Below are 20031 nucleotides of genomic sequence, written 5' to 3' on the forward strand. Positions count from 1 at the left end.
ACGGGGAGGCCCCGGAGCGGATTTGTTTCATGGACCCACAGCTCAGGCTCCCCCATGACCACCTTGGCCTGGACCCTGCCAGCTGCAGGGTGTTCACCCCACCCGATCCCTTGCCCGGCCGAATCCTGGTCAGCCCACTCCTCCTTTCTTGCCTTTTGTCTCTAGAAGCTAATGCCCTTGGGCACGGTGGGGCTGGGACACGGGAAGGGGGCTCTTAGTGCCGGGCTGGGCGGAAGAGGGTCACCGTGTGAGCCCTTCCCGGGATTCCCGCCTACAAGCTCCCTGCCAGGTCCGGGCTCTGCAGATCGAGGTGAGAACTGGAGGTGTCCTCTTGGACACGAGCTTCTGGAGGTCGCACGAGCCCACACGGGTGACTCACCGCGTACTTGACCCCAGAGAGGTCCACGTCCGTCTCCTGGAGCCAGTCGTAGAAGTCCTGGGCATTGTCGGTGGGGTCTCCCTCGCCGTAGGTGGCCATGCAGAATACGGCCAGGGCTTTCTCAATCTCTGGTAGGCTGCTCAGGTCGGCCTGGGGGGACAAAGGCAGGGCCAGGCCAAGTGACCATGACTAAGCTGGCTCCCAAGTGCAGACGGGTGAGTCCTGGGCTCAGGTGGACGGAGTGCATCTCAAGAGCGAAGAGACAGCAGGCCCAGAAGAGCACGGTGAGGGCCTGGGTGTGGATAGCAGCAGCTGGGTTCCGGGCCAAGAGTGGGCAAGTGGAACACGTTGCCACCTCTGGGGCACCTCAGCACCCTATGGAGTCCCGGGGGGCCTGAGTTCATGTGATTCCTAACCAACTGTCTGTCAACTCGAAACCCAGGTCCTAAGACAGAGGGATAGTGGTGCCATCCCCAAGACCGAAGGGGGCGTGTGTGTGGAGTAGACGGGGGCTGGTTTGGTTAGGGTGAAGGAGGGGCACAGGTGGGAAGCAGCTGGCACTCAGAAGACAGGGCTTCTCAGGAGAAGTTCATTCATCACGTTGGAGCCCACGTGATGACTGGCAATGACCCTGCGGGGAGAAGCAGGAAGGCGCTCCCTGGGGTGTCTTCCCAGGACTAGCTGCTTTGTCAGCCCCGCCTCTCCTGGGGCCTAAGGACCACTCCCTCTTCTCTGCCCACCGTGTCCCCTGGGGCCGCCGGCCTGGCCATCCCAGTGAGCAGACTGCTGGATGTTTCCTGCAGTCTGGAGAGCTATGACCGGGGAAGGAGCCAGTGCTGGGAGGAGCGTGAGCAGGGTGAGATGGCCCCCACGGCCTCAGAGGCAGGCTGGGTGTGGCTGGGGCCAGGAGGTGGGGACTGAGTCCTGCAGACAGCGCTGTGTGGGTCCAAAGGAGCCACGTGCCGAGGACAGCTGAAGGAGGAGATGGGGGAGGGGGGATCCTATAGCCCCAAATGGGGGCTTTCCCCTCAATCCCCGGGCTCTCCTGGGCCCTCCCCAAGCCCAGACACATGAGTTTACAGCCTCCATGCAAAGCTGAGCTGCAGGGTTCGTAGAGATGGCTGGTCCAATACCCTCATCCCTTCCCTGTAGACGAGGCCCCCCAGTGAGGGGCTGGGCCAGGTCCCCCAGGCAGTCGGGGGAGCAGGGTTAGAGTCCAGAACCCGCCCCCCCGGCTCCTGAGTCCGGCTCCCCTGACACTGCAGTCCAGGAGAGGGGGGTTGAGGGAACACGAGAGACAGTTCCTCTCTTGACCTGCTGAGACCCTGTCATCTTTTAAGCCACACCCAATGCACGAGGTGCCCGGGTCCCTTCTGTGGGCACCTGCCCAGCGCTCATAGAGCCTGCACTGTGGAAAGCCGGGCAGGCAGCGCACATGGCACACACCTGCGCCAGGGGTTCTTTATGTCCGGAGGCCGCCTGGCTGCTGGGACAAATGACAAGAGGTGCCCAATCCCGCCTGTCCCTTTGCCTAACTCTGCCTTCGTGTCTCCACGATCCAGATACGCCTGCCTTAACACCCTGGACCGCACTGTGCGGGAGGAAGGGGCCGGGGCGTGGCGGGCACTCACCAGGTCATACTCCTCGGGGTCAGCTGCCATGCCCCGCATCCCATAGCGGTGGGCGTCCTTGGACAGGCGGTTGGCAAACTCCTCAGCAGTCCCCGTCTGGGAGCCGTAGAACACGATGATGTTCCTGCCCTAGGGATGGCCAGACACACGGGGTCAGTGAGGGGCCAAGAGCCACAGGCTTCACCGGAGACTCAAGGTGACCACAGGGGCAGGCAGGTCCCTAAGGACACCCTCTTTCTTTCCTCCTTCAGGTCCTTTCTAAGTCACCTTGGACCAGCATCTCACTACCACAGACACTGCGGCGGGTGGGGTCAGAGGCCACCCAGCCGGCTCCAGCTGAAGCCACCAAGGTAATCCAACACACGCAGCTGCTCAAAGTCACACTGTAGACAGATCTTTAAATAACACTTGAAAATAGCAGAAATAACGTTCAGTAAAAAACAAGAAAAAATAAACTTATAGTGACCAAAGACTATGTATAGCATAATCCAATTTTGTTACATATCCACCCGACATGTGTGTGCACAGTTTATACACATTCATGCAGAAAGGAAAAAGAACAGCATGAAATATACCAAGAGTCTCTAAGTGGGAAAATATGGGTGAGTTTTCCTGGATGTTTGCAAAAGTAATCACACATGCTTTATAAAAACCTAGACAGCGGGGGGAGGTACCCCATCTAGACTGGCCCACAGGCTCTGACTCCGCCCTCCTCCCACAGCGCCCTCCGCAGCAGCTCTGGAAAAGCCCCAACCCATCCCCCAGACTCCCCAAAGGCAGGGATGTAGCAAACTGGCCCAGCCAATGGGTGCGCTCTGCAAGGTCCAGAAGGTGGAAGCGAGGCACAGGCCACCTTCCGGTCGGTCCCTTTCTGCAGACCTCAGCAGCAGGCCTTCCAGCGGCCAAACTGCCTAGAGGGGTCTCTGGTCTGGCATCGAGCCCTGACTGACAGGTGCAGGTCACAAAAATAAAATGCAGGGGTTACGACTGCTGTGAAGTGTTCTCATACCTTTTTCATTTCCTGAATTTTCTTACAAATCATTTCAAAATCATTTAAAAATGTATTTTAAAATGATGCTTATGATATCAAGGAAAGGAAGGTAAACATGATATAAAACAGTAGTTATGGTAGTTATGGTAGCATCAAAATATATAAAGAACCTAGAAATAAGCCAAACAAGAAACATGTAAGAAGCCACCGAGTGACAAGGGGCTTCCCAGGCGGCTCAGTGGCAAAGAATCCGCCTGCCAATGCAGAAGCTGCAGGAGGCTCAGCTGTGATCCCTGGATTGGGAGGATCCCCTGGAGAAGGGAATTTCTACCCACTCCAGTATTCTTGCCTGGGAAATCCCATGGACAGACAGCTTGCTGGGCTACAGTCCAGGGGGTCGCAGACGAGTCAGGTATGACTTAGCGACTGAACAGCAACATCAACAACTGAGTGACGGAGGGCCCTGCCGAACGGAAAGACCTCTGCTTCTCACAGAGATTCGACAGCAGGATGCTGGGCCTCCACCCACGATACAGAAATAACGCGATCCTAATAAAAACTGCAACAGCTCTTTTTTTCATCAACATGATCCTAAAAATCTTGTAGAAAAGTTAAGTATGAACCCATTGCTGGAACACATTTGGCAGCAGAAAGGAAAGAAGTGCTGGCACTTGCGGCAGCGCAGGCGACCCCTGAAGACACTGCTCAGTGGAAGAGGCCACCGAGGGCCAGGTACGCAGTGCCTCCATCACGTGAAAGCTCCAGCACAGGCAGCTCTGCAGAGACAGCGCATGAACGTCGCCTAGGGCTCAGGGTGGGGAAACCCGAGCGACTGCTAATAGTACAGTGTTTCTTTTGGGTAAGATGAAAATGTTCTGAAATTGACTGTGGTGATGGTTTGCGCAACTGAGAATACACTAAAAAACCCCTGGTGTGTAAGCTTTAAATTGGAGAACTGTATGGGATATGAATTAAATCCCAATAAAACTGTTATCCAAAATAAGTGAATATACATGAAGTAAAAGCTAGGAAAAGTGAAAAATAAGAGTGATGGGGAGAGGGAGGAAGTGCTTAGTGCTACAGATGTTAAAACAAGTTATAATAATTAACAGTATGATATTGTTTATATACAGACAGCTGGATCAAAGCATCAGAATAGGAAAATGTACAAATAGACTCAAATACCAATGAAAATTAAATTTATGACCAAACTAGCGGGGAAAAGATGGACTTCATTACATGGAATTTAGACAGCTGAGTAAAAACATGTTGGACCCAAACCTTACATCTTACACCAGGATAAATTCCCAACAGATTGAATTTTAAATATGGAAAACAGAAATCATAAAGATACAAGAGAAAACATGGAAGAACTGTTTTATCTCTTTAGAGTGGGGAAGCCTTTCACACGATGACTCAAAGTCCAGTAGTCATAGAAAGAAAAGTAAAAAGGACTATGGAATTTTTAAAACAAACACACAATAAGCTGAGTGACACACAAACTATCAACTGGGAAAAATATTTTTAAGTCGTATCACAGACAAGGCGTTAACTTCCCTAATAATTTTAAGGAATTTCTTGAGAAAGATCAAACCCAACAGAAAAGTGGGCAAAGGAGCTGAACAGAGAATTAAAAAAGAAAAAAGAAAAGCCATCCCATAACATGAGAATTTGCTTTAATTCATAGAAAAAATGCAAATTAGAACTACAGAGATAAATCTTTTTTTTAACCTAGAAAATGGGCAACACCCCAAACTCTGGTAGTGGACTCTGTTGGCAAAGCTGTGGGGGAACAGACTTTCTCACACCTGCTAGTGACTGCCCTGGTGTGAACCCTGTGGGGTGGGGTGCAATGTGACAGCTTCTATCACAAACACGTGTACCTTTTGATTCAACAATTCCACATCCGGGACTGTACTGTATTTGCAAATATGCAAACTGATCTACATGGTCACAGTGGCTCTCTCTGTAAGAGCTAAATGAAAGTCATTCTGTCGTGTCCGACTCTTGGTGACCCCATGGACTATACCGTCCATGGAATTCTCCAGGCCCAAATACTGGAGAGGGTAGCCTTTCCCTTCTCCAGGGGATCTTCCCAACCCAGGGATTGAACCAAGTCTCCCGCATTGCGGGTGGATTCTTTACCAGCTGAGCCACAAGGGAAGCACAAGGGAAGTCACAAAGGAAGAGCTAAAGATAAGCAATATTCCAAACGCCCGTCAACAAGGCAGTGTTGAAGGAAATTACAGTGCTTGTGGCCACGAGTGGAATCAATATGCAATTATGACAAAGGATGAGGGAGGGGGCTCTGAATTGCTGTGAGGCAATCTCCAAGACATTAAGTGAGAGAAAAAAAAGGTCTATAGCAGTGTATGTAATATGCCACTTTTTGTGTTTAAAAATTAAAAATAAAAGTTTATTTGTTTTCATTACACGCACAGAAAGAAGTTTTCAGAACAGTGATGGGTGACAGAGACAGGAGAGGAGCTTTCCACCTGAATAGTTTGTGTTTTGGATTTAACCACATGTATGAAGTACTGTGTCATAAAATTTGATACTTAAATAAACAAAAACAAAGAGCGAGAACTGTAGCTGCGCTAGGACCACAGCCATGTGAGGTGGACATCTGCTTGTGGACACAGCCTGGTCTGGGAGGAAGGAGCCGGGCGGCATCTGAGACAGAGGGAGGGTCTGTTCCTAGAGTTTGGTTTGTTCAAGAAGTAAACATTCAACAAACAGAGTAAACTGTCCCAGCAACGGCAGAGCAACCTCAAGGCTCTGGTTAGACTGGAATGTACACGCGTGGGAGCGGAGTCCGTTCCCACCTGCCCTCTCTCCTCCCGTCAAGCGAAGCTGGCCTTCTGCTGGCCATCTCCACCCGCCCACCAGGGCCGAACACAGACAGAGAGAGAACTCACCGTCTTCTTCATCTTCTCCACGAAGCTTCTGTCTTTGACAGAGGAGGTCCTGAAAAATAAAAGTGTCTGATGGGCATGGGAGACACCGTGGTGCCCACGCCATTAGCTGCCTCCAGTCCAGTGCCAGGCTGGAAGAGGGAGGACCCAGGCTCCCGGACCTGGTAAACCCAAATCTAAAGCCTCACGGGACCAGGGCTGACCCGCTGGGTACAGGAGAGCATGAGAATGAAAGGTCAAGTTCACTCCCTGGGCCCTTACCAGCCCATGGTCCCCATGGCTTTGTCTCACCTCCAATTTCCACCTCTCAAGGCAACCAGGAGCCTCCCACATAAGATTCTGACCACGCTACTGCTGCACTCTAAAACCTTCCGTGGCTCCCATGATCCACAGGCCAGAGGTACACAAGTCCCTTCAGGATCTGCCCTGGCCTTGCCTGCCAGCCCCCTCCCGAGGCCACCCCTCCGTGATGGTCCCTAGGATCCTGTCAACTCCACCGCCTTGTGTCTGGACATCAGGATGGCTGAAGACATACCCTGGGAGAGACCCACACCAGAGAAGCCATTCTAAAGAAAGAAAAAGGGCCCTTCGATTCAGAATCCACCCTCCTCCACTGTCTAAATGATCGGCCACAATGACCAGCTGGGCATCTCCTAGTTCCTCCCTGCCCTTGGACCCACTGCCGCCTTGGCCTAGAGCGCCTTCCTTTAACCCTTTCCCCACAGACTCCTGCTTATTCCGAAAACACGAGGCCTAAGCTCCTCTCCAGAGCACTTTCCCTGCCACTGACATGAGGCTGTCCATTACCACCTTCAATGCGTCTTCACGCCTCCGTCCAAACCCTTCAGTGTGTTCTTGCTCAACCTGAGGGCTGGGTGTCACAACTTGGGGGAGCTGCCTGTGTATCTCTTTGCAATCAGCATGAGCACGATTGCACTTGGCACATGAAGCCTTATCAGCTTCTGGGATGGTCGGTCCTGAGTCCTTGCCCAGCAGGAGGTTGGCTGAGGTGGCCTCAGAGGCCTTTGGAGGCTCCCCGACCCACCTGAGGGTCTGACATCAGTGGAAAAGCTCTCCTCTCTCAAAGGACAGAGGCTTCCATACAAGCTTCAGCCAAGTCGACTTGAGTCCTCACTGAAGACAGGGACTAGGGCACACCCACCACCCACTGAGCACCCGGCTGCCTGTCCTCCACCTCCAGGTGATGTGGGCCAGCCAAGGTGGGGCGGGCATGAGACTACATAAGGTGGCCCCTACCTTCCCAGGGCCTGTCACCAGGCTCGGAAAATCAAAGAGGAAGAGGAGGGGCCACACCTCAGGAGCAGAGAGGTTCAGGGTCAAAACCTGCTTCTTCTACTAAATAGGCCCCCGACTAGATAAGTCAAGCCTCTCGAAGCCTCGGACTCCTTGATTGAAAACCCTGCATCTCCACCTTTGCAGCTGCCCCAGTGGGGTGCTCCACACCGGGAACTCGTCTAACTCTTAGGGATAAAGAGGGAAGGGGAAAGTGTTTGGGTGGCTCTGTGATTTCAGCAGGGTGAGGTGTGAGAAGACCAAATTGATGGGGCATCCGCAGGCCACAGGCTCCAGAAGGAGCAGGCACTGCGCCCAGAGAGACAGGAAAAGCCTCGAGGAAGAGCTGGGCTCTAGTCTCAGGGAGGAAATGGCTCCCGCGAGGGAAAGCCGCGGCAGCTGAGGGGCTCCTGGATGAGGCCCAGGCAGCCGGTGGGGATGAGCTCTGGGGAGGAGGGCCAGGGAGGGGAGGCTCCCTATGCAGCTGCATGGAGGGGGTGTTCCAGGCTGGCAGGAAGGGGAAAGGGGGCCCTCTATGCAGGTCTGGTTGGGGGTGTCAGAGGGCAGGCACAAGGTGCTAAGACCCCCCCACCCCCAGGAACAGGGTGCTCCTGAGAAAGGCGTGCACTTCTGAAGGCCAGCACTGTCCTTAGCTTCAGCCCCTGGGGAAAGATCACACCCACAGAGCCACAAGCGGGACAGGAAACCCGAGGAGGAGGGGGAGACTCCGTCCACGCCTCCAGTCACTGCCCGACACGGGGCAGGCTCCTCATGCTCCCACTGCTGATGCCTGGCTGCCAGGCCCTGACAGGGCCACCCCTGAGTGCCCTTGCCTGGCTTCCCCGCTCCTGACCGCTGTGCACTGGGATTCGCACTCGGAACCCAATCTTTTCCAGGGTGAGGGATGGGTAGGGCGACTGTGGCCCTTCTGGTTTCTGGTCTAAACCCCTTTCTTCAGGAAGCAGAGATATGCAGCCTGCAAACCAGGACCGCGGGGGCCAGGGTGGCCGTGCCCCGGCGAGCCCCGGGGGGCTGCTCTTGAGGCCATGCCCTCCTTGTGCCTCCAGACGTCCCTGCCCAGGAGCAAGTTCCCTCCACACCCCAGTGGGGGTGCCTGTGGGCATCCACACCGTCTCCCTGGACGCTGTCTGGAACTGACCTCAGGATGGGCTCGTCCTGATGAGCTGAGTAGGTGCACCCCATGGCTTCTCATGCCCAGCTGCTCTGGACTGCGGGGACCAGGCAGAATGCTGCACCCCGGGAAGCGTGCAGGGGGCCAGCAGCTAGCAGGTCGGGTTCCGTCCATTCTCTACTGGCGCTGGAGGTGGGCAGCCCGGCCCATGGACGCCGCACATCCTCCCGGACGCTCTGTCCTCTTGGGAGCCCCGCAGAGCCCCTGCCTGCCTCTGACCCCGGTGCCTGGGAGAGCAGCCGCATCTGGCGGGCCCAGTGGGGAGGAACCGGGACTCCCGGCTGGAGCCTCCCATGAGCCCCTGCGTCTGGCACACACCCCTCCTCCTCCTGTATGGACCGAGGGAAGGAGGCAACCTCCCCAGCCCCAGCTGGAGTCTCCTTGGTAACTGTTTATAGCAAAGCCCTTTCTCCCCACAGCCTCCCCCTTTTCCACTTTAAGGAAAAAAAAAAAAATGAAGTCGTGCAGGCTGAACAAAGCTCCTCTGGACCCTGGGAGGCGGTGGGGCAGGTTGCTATGGCAGGGCTGCATCCCTATAAAGGAGCCTGCTGCCGGGTCCCGTTAAATTAGATCTGGCTCCCATCTCCCTCCCTACAAAAGAACTGCGGGGGACAGAGCCTACTACGCTGGGTCCAGTCTCCTGGGGTAGAGGGTCCGTGAAACTAGCACATCTTGGCCCCTCACTACAGTGCGGGGAACGCCCAGCAGGGTGGGCTGAGATGGTTCCATGTGGGGAGCCCCCCTTTGAAGGCACCCAAGTAAACAGCCATCAGGAGAGGCCACGGCTGGCCCAGGCGCGGAGCTGAGACCACACGGCTCCAGAGTACAAACGGTTCCAATTAGGTTCCCCACCCCCAAACTGGGAGCAGAAGTGCCTCTGGTTTCTGAGGTCAACTACAGTGGGGGTGGTGGGGGGGACTGGATCGGCCCAAAGGAGGGTGGACAAGAACACTGAGTCACTTGGACCGAGACAAACCACAAGGGCTGGCGTGATTCATTCTGTTTCCAGTCCCAGGCCACGCTCAGAAGGGTTTGTAAAATTTAATTTTCAGCAAAGCGGAACTGACTTCTTCTGAGACTTTCCCTTGCTCCCGGCAACACGTGGGGCAGCTGCTTTTGAGTGGCTCCCTTCAGAGCCTTGTGGGTGGCGACAAGTTCTCCAGGCCCCAGGGCGGCAGGCCGGGAAAAGGGCCGAGAGCTGGGTCACATTGATGATGGTAGAGCAGGTGGTGGAAGGGGGAAGACGCACCGGAGCCTCGTGGCAGAAACCTTGTGGCTAGTGGTTGGGAAAAGCTGCCTGGGGTGAAAACAAAGTGGCTCCCTGGAGCTTGAGAAACAGCAGCTTTCTCTACCACCCAGGCCCAGAGTGGGAACTGCCATGGGCAGAAAGCGGCGAGGCAGGTGGGAGCATGCAGCAGTGTGGGAGGCCAGGGGTCAGAGACAAGAAACGGGGGGACCCCTGCGTACAGAGCGCTCCTGTTCACTTCCTTTTCTACTTCAGGTAATTGCCCCGCCCACCCCCACCGGGAAGGTGGAAAGGATTCTGCCCCATTTGACTTTGGAGGGAAGTGAAGCTTGGGGCTGAAGCAGTAACTTCAGCTCCAGGAAAGCCCAGAGGCACCCTCCCACTCCCCAGCAGGGCAGGCTGAGGGTCTGCTCCCCACCCGCCCCCAGCAGAGCAAGGCTGCATCTCCCTGGTCACCCCGTCGGTCAGGACACAGGACACGGCGGTCCCCGTGAACACTTCACTGCCCTTCCCAGGGATTCCTCCCTGTCACTGAGGGTACTCTGAGCCTCGGGGGGAGTGATGTTCCCCTGGTGGACACTATGGGCCCTGGTCAGCAGGACACCTCCTGATGACCATCCGCCAATCTGTGTGGGGCCCAGACGCAAACCGTAGCTCTTGGGGCTGCCCTGGCACCAGCCCTCCCCTTGGCTCCCCACGAGGGTCAGACAAAAACCCCAAGACCCTGCGGGTACCTCCCCAGCCTAAGCTCTCCTATCTCGGCTCCCTTCACGACCCCTGACTCCCTTGGTGACTTACACCCAGGCTCTGCCAGGATACACCTTCCCCAGAGCAGGCCCTGTTCTCCTGGTCCCAGTGTCAGCACACGCGGCCCTCTCCCAGCTTCCTACTCAGCCTCCAGACTCAGCCTGGGGGGTACCTCCCTCCTGACATCCCGCCAGTGGCACCTCAGGCTGTCTGAGCCTTGTCCACTGTACCACCCTCGTGCGTCCCACCTGCACATGAGGCCCTGAGGATGCCCTGTGTCCCTACGCCCTGGCCCCTGGCCCCCAGAGATGAAGCCACTGGCACCGAGAGCCCAGAGGATGCCCAGTGAGGTCAGAAGGGCCACTGACACTCGGCCCTGCATCGCTTCCCAGACAGGCCACGTCTGAGCTTTGGGGCACTGGCTAGAATGGCAAAACCTCCCCAATCCCATCAAGGGACAGGAGCGGTCCCTTGTGGTCAGGTGGCAGCAGAAAACCCCCAGCTCCGAGTATAGGGTAGCATGAATGTCCTGAGCCCACGTCCTCGCCGTGTCCACCACAGATGCAGGCGGTTTCGGGCACGGTCCACCCTCCATGGCCTTTCCTCGTGTTTTGCTCTTTGTAAAATCCGTTTGCGTTTCCACTGTCAGAGCCAAGGACCCCTGTCTAGGAAAGGTGGCCCTGAGCTGGGTGTGCAAAGAACCAGCACCAGGACAGCACTCGGGAGACAGAGAATGGTCAGAGATGGTGCTGGAGGCCTCGACTCCTAGTCTTCCTGGCCCTTCTGCTGAGAGCGAGCCGTCAAACAAAGGTCATGGAGGAAAATGAGCTTTTTTGTGGCTTTTCAGAAGCAACCCCCAGTGGGATGCAGTCAGTAAAATCTAGACCATGGGAAACTTGGGGAAACAAATGATCTGGTTTCTTCAACAAAAAATGCTGTGAGGGAGTCACAGGGGTGGAATGAAGCCTTCGGACCGAAAGAGATCTGTCACTGTGTGATGGGGAAGCAGCCAGGCACGAGAGGCCACAGCCCCAGTGAGCATGACTTGCCAGAAACGGCGAAAGTGCGGGACAGAAGTAAGACCAGCAGGTGCCAGGGGTGGGGGCTGGGGAGTGCCAGCTGTGAAGGGGCCTGTGGGGGTGCCTCCTGGGTGCGGAATGTCCTTGGTTATCTAGACTGTAACACTGGTTACGCCACTGCACACACCTGTCAGGACTCATCAAACTGTGCGCTTCACAAAGGGGAATGTGCATGGCAGAAACCAGCATGATAGTGCAAAGCAACTATCCTCCAATTCAAAATAATTTTTTAAAAAAGGAGAATTTGGGGGGTTTCCCGGGTGGTCCAGTGGCTAAGACTCTGTGCTCCCAATGGAGGGGGCCTGGGTTCGATCCATGGTCAGGGAACTAGATCCCACACGCTGTAACTAAGACTCAATGCAACCAAATAAAATAAATGAAATATATTAAAAAAAAAAAAAAGAAAAAAAAAAGGAGACTTTTACTGCATGTAGACCTGACCCCTCCAAAAGAGAGGTTGAGAAGATTGAGTAATCAATTGTGATGTATGGCTTTAGATCCTGAATCTTTAAAAAAAAAAAAGGTTTAAACAAAATGGCTTGGTCACTCAAGGAACTATGAACAATGCCAGCCGAGTATCCACTGATACTGACACGTATTGCGGACTTGAAGGGGTGGGAGGGAAGTGGTGTGTTAGGTTTAGAAAGGGGAAGTCCTCGAATGTGAGAGAACTGGAATATTCTGCTAGTGCAGGTTTCCGTCTAGTTTCACAGGAGATATTTCCAGTTTCCTATGAAAGCATGTGATTCTTTATTCATCATTCATATGAGTTACAGGACTAATGGTGAAATCATACGCCAGCTTTAAGGTAATCTGGCAAGAGTGGGAATGGCCCGGAGCGGCGAGCTGAAATGGTGACGGGGGCCTGGGCTCCCCCCATGCTTCAGTGTTTGCTTGCAACATTCTGTAAGAAGCAGCTTTGTTTCTCCTAAAAGCACCACAAGAGGAGCAGGCTGCAGGGGTGAGGGCTTCCCAAGGCTGTGAGCAGAGCCGAGGGGGAGCACGGCCGGGGCTGGCTGGGGGCGCAGGCTGCCGTGCGGACCCCCTCGACACCGGCGGCCCTGCTCAGCCCCAGCCCCTGCTGGCCACGGTCACGGTGGGCTCACAGCTTGGCCGAGTCCTCTGGGATGCTTTTTTTTTTCTCCCTTTTTCAAAAAAGGTTATATAGAAGTGAGTTTTAAGTGAAACTGCTAGGGCTTTCAATGTTGTAAATTAAAAAAAAAAAAAAAAATGTAACGTAAGCCACACCCAGCCTGTGAGCCAGTTTGCTTGAGAGGCAGACACACGTGCAGATTTTAGCATTTACTAAGTCAACGGCCTTTCTCTGAGTATCTTCACTTTGACAGGCCGTGGGCTGGGCTGGAGACCCAGACAAAGGATGGGATGGGAACAGGACACTATCTCTGCACCATGGAAGGAGGAAAGAAACAAATTCCCACCCAATAGGAAGGGGGCTGTATTATACGTGCAAGCAAAGTGCATGTGGGCACAGAGGGGCCCTGAGCTCCAGACCCCACCCTGGGGTCCCCCACACTGGGAGTTGCCCTGGCCCCACGCGCTCCGCCCAGAGGTACAAGCTGAGCCAAGGGGGAGGAGTAAGAGGGAGTGCAGATGAAAGAGGGATTATTACTATGAGGATGCGCTGCTTGTAACTGCTCTCTATTACAAGTCTTTAATTGCTATCGTAAACTGTTCGAAACACCTCCCCAGGGGGATAAAACCATGTTTCCGGATTAGAAGGCTCAAAGCTCAATACTGGAAGATGCCAATTAATTGAGAGATTCCATCCAATCCCAGCAGGTTTTTTTTTTTTTTTCATTTGTTAGTACTCTTGCCTGGAAAATCCCATGGACGGAGGAGCCTGGTGGGCTGCAGTCCATGGGGTCGCTAAGAGTCGGACACGACTGAGCGACTTCACTTTCACTTTTCACTTTCATGCATTGGAGAAGGCAATGGCAACCCACTCCAGTGTTCTTGCCTGGAGAATCCCAGGGACGGAGGGGCCTGGTGGGCTGCCGTCTATGCGGTCGCACAGAGTCGGACACGACTGAAGCGACTTAGCAGCAGCAGCAGCAGCAGCAGACATTGACAAACTGACTCTGAAAGTTACATGGAGGCGAGTCCCTGCAAGTCCAGTGGTTGGGACTCTGTGCTTTCATTGCTGGGGTCCGGGTCTGATGCCCGGTTGGGGAACTAAGATCCCACAAGCTGAGCTTTGGCCAAGTTTAAAAAAAAAAGTTATTTGGAAATGCCAAGGGCCCCCAAAAGCCAACAGAATCTTAAAAGAACAAAGCTGGAGGACTTGGACTACCAGATACCAAGTCAACAGTTACTATAAAATCACAGAAAACAGAACAGTGTGGTACCGGGGAGAGGACAGAAAACAGACCAATGGAACAAGGGGTCTAGAAGTCCACCCCCATCTCTCTGGCCCCCCGATTCACATCCCAGTGATGACACTTTAGTGCAGTGAGAAAAGAATGACCTTTTCTATTGTAATAAATGGTGCTGAACTGAACACATGGATATCCATAAAGGAAAAAATGAATCTCAAAGGGCCCTGACAATTGGCTGATACCCAATCAATTTTAGCTGGATGGCAGATCTAAGATAAAAACTACAAGAGTGAAGCTTTCAGAAGAAAATACAAAAGATAAGCTCCATGACCATAAAATAAGGCTTCTTAAACTGGACGCCAGAGCATTAGCCATAAATGTGAAGGCCAACCAAAAGTTCACAAATTGGACCCGTTTAAGAACTTCTGATCACAAAAAGACAGATACTATTAAAAGAGTTAAAAGGCAAGTTACAAAAAGATACTGACGATATGTAGATATCTAACAAAGGACTCGAATCTAGAATACATGAAGAACTGTGACAAATGAAGAAGGTCAATAACCTGGCAAGAAAAAAATGGCCAAAGTCTTGAATGACCTTCACAAAAGATACGTCAGTGGCCAGTAAACATGAAAAATCACTGAAATGTGATTAAAACAGGTACCACCACATGCCCATTAGAATGGCTAAAATTTTATTGGTTTTTTTTTTTCATTAAAAAATTGTTTTTGCCCATACTGTGCAGCTTGCGGGGTCTTGGTTCACTGTGGCGGTGGTGGTGGTGGTTTAGTGGCCCAGGCGTGTCGACACTTTGTGACCCCATGGACCGTAGCCCACCAGGCTCCTCTGTCCACGGGGTTCTCCAAGGATACTGCAGTGGGTTGCCATTTCCTTCTCCAGGGGACCTTCCTGACCCAGGGATCAAACTTGGGTCTCCTGCATTGCAGGCAGATGCTTCACAATCCAAGCCAGAAACCCCTTAGTTCGCTGACCAGGGATCAAACCCAGGCACTGATAGTGAAAGCAACAGGTCCTAAAAACTGGACCGCCAGGGAACTCCCTAGAAAGGCTACAATTTTTTAACTGATGAAAGTAAGTGTTGGTGAGGATGGGCAGCAACTGAACCCCTGCCTGCTGGGGGCAGGGCTGGAAGCTGGTACTTGCAGGCTGGGAAACTGGCTGTATCTAACAGAGACACACGTGAGCCTTCCCTCTGACCCCACCTCCACGTCCACCACACACCCAGCAGAGCTACGTCCACACGGGAACCATGTCCACTTGTACAGGTGTTCCCTGCAGAGCCACTGGTAACAATGCCTAAGGCTTGAAGCAATCTAAAGGGCCTTCGTGACGGGAGTGAATAAATCATGGTTTATCCCACAACTGAACGCCATGTAATGATAACGAAAGAACTATCACTACACATGATGTGGAGAAACCTCAGGAAAAATGGCCAAACGCTACACATCCCGAGACACAGACGACACTTGTCACGAGAAGTCAGGAGAGTGGGCGACCTGGGGGTGGTGAGACTAGTGGGGGAAGTTTCTTACATGATTATGCCCCTTTTGTGAAAAATGATCAAACCATGTGCTTAAGATCTGTGTACTTTTATGTCTGCATGTTATGCATTTCAATAAACAGCTTATGAAAAATACCACGGAGGCCTTCTAGAACTGACCTTTCTTTGAAGCCCTCCCTGGGCACCTGAGGTTCTGAAGCCCAATCCAGCCTTGTGATGAGGGCTCCCCCCGAGGCCAGCACGCCTGGGAGATTCACCTGCGGACATGGGGGCTCCTTGGGGATCACGTGCACCCCGAAGTCTGGGGTCAGGGGGCTGCGGACGTGCATCCTGTGCTTGCTGTCAGACACAGCCGCTCCCACTGGCTTGGTTTTTAAAAAATATCCATGCCCAAAGGTCTGGACTCACTATCCTGGGTGGTGAAGGCCTGAAAAGGCCTTAAAAGACCAACTGGAAGCCACTGGGAATCAGTGAGGACTCTGGATCCAGCCGTGGACTGCAGACAGTCCCCACACCGCTGGCTCTCTGCGGGCCTGGTGGTGAGGGAGGTGCCGCGTTGTGGCTGGAGCCGCCTGCGGTCACCGGAAGCACGAGAGAGCAGGGGCAGCATGGAGGGATTTGCATGGGGCCAGCTTTGTGGCCCAGGCGCATCAGCAAAGCGGCCTCTCTGAGTCTCAGCTCTCTCACCTTTAAACTGGGATATTACCCACATCTTAAGAGACAGAGGCAGCCTGGCAAAGCGGGGAAAACTGGGGGCTGTGGAGTCTGTAGATCCAGGTTCAAAAAAAAAACAGCTCTGCTTGTAAGTTAGGTGACCTCAGGCACACTCAGTCACTAACACCTCCGCTTCCTTCTCTGCCAAACAGGGTAATCATGGTGTTCTGGAAGGTTCCTGTAAGACTGGAGATAGTATTAATGATGAGGGCTCTTCAAGCACCAGGAGCTGGGCAAAGAGCTCTATGATGGAGCATGTCAGTTAATTTTTACAGCCCTATGAGGTCAGTTCTACTGTTATCTCCGATTTATAATTGAAGACACAAACTTCAAAAGATTAAGTGAGGGCAAATGTCACAAGACTAATACAGGGTGGGGTGGGGTCAGGACTCAAACCTTTGTAACCATCACGGCCCAGACCCTAACCACTGCTCGACAACAGCTTCTCTTACAGTGTACACGCAGGACCCTGGCCACAAGGTATTCAGCGTGATACCATGAGGGACGAGAAGGGGACTGAAACATGGAGGGTGAAAATTTTAGGATTATAAAGAGGGAAATAGAGTTTCAGCACTCTGGCAAAGAGAAACCATTTGAATCTGTGAATCTGTAAAGTCTAGGACTTCTGTTTCAAGTCCATCTAGTGAGCCCAGGGACCCTGGTAACGCGAGAATGGCGGCTCCAGGCTCTCTCATGGCATAGCCTCCCTCGGGGGTAGGGGTTGGGATATGCCTGCATCTTACAGATGAGCAGACGCAGGGCCCCTTTAAACTGGGACCTAGGCACTGGTCCTCTTGAGTGCCATACCTTTTCACCAAGAATACTCTGCCACACCACGAATGTACCTATCCAGTTCCAGGGGTACAGGCTGGCCTCCGCTCGCCTGCCAGCCTCCCCGCCCCACTCTGGCCTTCTGCTGGCAAAGCCCTTGAAGTCTTGGAATGTGGCCCCCTTCCTGCAGCACACCATTCTGACCTCTCCAAGAGGGGATGCCTCAGTAGAGACCACAGAGCCTGTATCTCCCGCCTGCTCACCTCTCCCTCCATCATGAGCGATGAGGCCACCCACTCTGTTGAGCTGAAAGTGTTTCAGAAACCATTTTTTAAAGTACCTTTCCAAGTCCTGACTTGTTAGCTTCTTTAACATAGAGGCCATTCTTGCATACCTGCAGCGTCCAGCGCAGCGCTTGGTACAAAACACTTTGGGACACAAACACCTAAGCAGCTGCCGAGTGGCAGGACTAGAGCTAGTTGATGTTACAGACGTCACCCACAAGAGCTCTGTGAGGGCGGGGTCACTGCGTTTAGGGTTAGTGACGTCCGGAGAGGGGAGCGGGCCTGGAGGCTGCATTAATGCCCAACAGTCAATGATTTAATCAATATGTACACACAACGAAACCTCTACAAAAACCCAAAAGGATGGGATTTGGACAGTCCTGGAGCTGCTGACGACACAGGATTGGGCAGGTGGCAGCCCAGAGAGGCAGGGGAGCCCCGGGCCCCTTCCCCACACCTTGCCCTATGCCTCTCTTCCATCTGGCTATTTCTTTTATTCTTACTAAATCACACTAAGCAGGTGATCTAGTAAGAAAGGTGTTTTCCTGAGTTCTGTGAACCCCTCTAGCGAATTAATCAAACCCGAGCAGGGGGTTATGGGAACCTCTGACCCAGGTAGTTGCTGGCACTCGGACTTGTTGATCATTGTCTGAGGGGGGCAGGGGGCAGGCCTCTGGGGCTTAACCCGTAACCTGGGGGAGCTGATGCTAACTTCAGGAGACAGTGTCACACCCAGCTGGGATCCAGAGAGCTGGAGAACTGCTTGCTCAAAGGAGCGTTCAGTCTGAGCACTGACGGTAGAGGAGGAAAAAATAGCTTTTCTCTTACTTTGTCACCAACCCCTGACCGCAACCAATCTCTAAGCTCCAGGCTCCTCTCTTCATTTAAAAAGAGAAAGGAAATTATCTTCCAATTAAAATAAATAAATTTTTTAAATAAAATAAAAAGAGAAATGAGCAGCTGTTAGGCAATAAGGATATGTTAAGGCAGCGTCAAACTGCAACTCTCTCCTTGTCGACAATGAAAAGGATTCGAGGGAATCCCGAAAGGACCGGTTACCTTGTGCCCTGGCCCTGAGGAGCGTGCCTCGGTGAGCCCGTGTGTTTACGAAAGGCACGGTCAGGGCCTGGAGTGAGGCATTAACTGGGAGCCTTGTGCTGAGGTCCCGGCGTGCCAGAGCATCAGGCTGCCTGTCGGCACACGGCAACTTCTGCTCTGACTGGTTCCTGTGACGCCTGAATACGAGACAGGCATCAAAGGGCCTTGACCGATGTGAGGGGCAGCGCAAACAGAAGCGCTTATGAAGCTAGACCAGAAGCAGAGCCCACCAATCAGGCAAAACCCAAGACGCTACGAGGGGCCCTGCCCCTCTCAGCCGGCTTGCTCCTGCCTGAGCACTGCCGGGAAGACAGCAGAGACGTGCTCCGGGGGGGACCCTGAGTGTTGTCACTTACGTGGTCTGAATCTTGGTGAACTCGGGGACTTCTTCTTTTTTCTTCCTGAAGAGGAACCAGTATGTCATGACACCCACGATGAGAGAAAACAGGATCATGTCCGTCGTGCTGAAAAGGGACACTTCTTCAGCCACCATCTCAGACGTGGTGGTGCCGGCATCCATGTTGGAATCTGCCATGTTCATCAGGAATCTGTCCAGACAAAGAACGACAGAAGTCAGCAGGGGCTGCCTGGGGCCTGCTGGGGGGCCCCCTGAAGGCTTCGGTCTGGGCTGCACACCCCAAGGGCTGCAGCAACAGGCAGAGCCCCAGGACCAGAACCAAGCGAGCATGCGGGCCGCGTGGTGCCTGCTCAGCCCCGGGTGCACCTGGGCACAGGCTGGAACCAGGACCCGGCCTCCGGTGACCTGAGGAGGAACCACGTGTTCCCCACACCAGCCTGCTTCAGCCCCACAAGGACACAGCGGGGCGCAGCTTCCCTTTCCCCGGCAGGCCCGGGATGCCCCGAACCAGCACGCTCCACAGGTCTTCAGGGACTGGCCCTTGGACAGCTCCATGGAAATAACCTCTGAGCCCTTGGAATGTGCCGCCTGATAAGAATGTCTCACCCAGTTTATGCTAATGCTGCAGCTTAGGGGAACACCTGGGGCTCTGAGTCACATCGTACTGCTGGGACCTCTGGGGCGCTGGAGACTCAAGCGGTGAGCTCAGACATGGGGGCGCCCCGGGCCTTCAAGACTGATTCTCAGTAAGAACCCTGGACGCCACGGCTAGAGGGGGCCTCGCCGGCTGGCAGCACCTAAGGCACGTGGCCACACGTGGCTGCCGGTGGAGCACATGGTGTGACTACCCCGGAGGACAGCCCGCCCGCGGGCAGAGCACACCTGGAAGCTTCTGCCGGCTCCTGCTGGACTGTCCTTTCGCGTCTCCCTCTGCTGCTTTCAGGCTGTCTCCCTCGGCCGTAATCAACTATGACTGGGAGTAAAGCAGCTTTGCCAAGTTCTGTGAGTCCTGCTGCATCACTGAGCCAGACGGTGGTCTTGGGGGAACCCACCCCCCCACACACACCGATTGGCTTAGTTCCCAGATGGTGTTCTTGGGAACCCCCACCACACCAACCTATTTAGTCCCCTTGAAAGGTGCTCGACTGGTCCTTCCACCACTGAAACCTGGCAGGTATGTACAGATGAGTCAACAGAGGCCCAGACACTCCCGCAGTGCATTTCTGCCTCTTGTCACCAAGGCCGGGCTGGCTCTGCAATCTCATTGTGCCCTTTTGCAATCACTGCTCCTACCCAGTGGCTGGCTCTCAGTGCAACCACAGCTCCAGGCTCAGTCAGAAATGCCTGAGTCACAGCTCGGCGAGGAGGGCAGTGCGAGATTACTTCACACGTGACTTCCATTAGCTGTCACTGCCTTTGGGGAACCACAGCGGGGGCCCCGGGGCAGCTGAGGGCCGGGAGCGGGCCCTTCAGG

At 53.9% G+C, this 20031-nt stretch overlaps 1 protein-coding gene across 5 annotated transcripts in view; it reads right to left on the reverse strand.

Annotated features, from left to right (window-relative positions):
* LOC102403559 (NADPH--cytochrome P450 reductase) overlaps positions 1-20031 on the reverse strand; it is a 53269-nt gene that overhangs the window by 6497 nt on the left and 26741 nt on the right. For 3 of the 5 annotated variants that reach the window (XM_025275248.3, XM_025275247.3, XM_025275246.3), the window contains exons 2-5: positions 18556-18747; positions 5920-5968; positions 2011-2139; positions 380-529 (exon numbers count right to left, since the gene is read on the reverse strand). In XM_025275248.3, the coding sequence (XP_025131033.3) occupies positions 380-529; positions 2011-2139; positions 5920-5968; positions 18556-18740 (513 nt within the window). In that variant the 5' untranslated portion in view covers positions 18741-18747. Of the gene's footprint in view, positions 1-379; positions 530-2010; positions 2140-5919; positions 5969-8368; positions 8630-18555; positions 18748-19674; positions 19814-20031 lie in introns of those variants that run through there. The other 2 variants (XM_025275244.3, XM_025275249.3) reach the window with 2 other exon arrangements.

Source organism: Bubalus bubalis, chromosome 24 (genome assembly GCF_019923935.1).
Source record: "Bubalus bubalis isolate 160015118507 breed Murrah chromosome 24, NDDB_SH_1, whole genome shotgun sequence".
Lineage (NCBI taxonomy): Eukaryota > Metazoa > Chordata > Mammalia > Artiodactyla > Bovidae > Bubalus > Bubalus bubalis.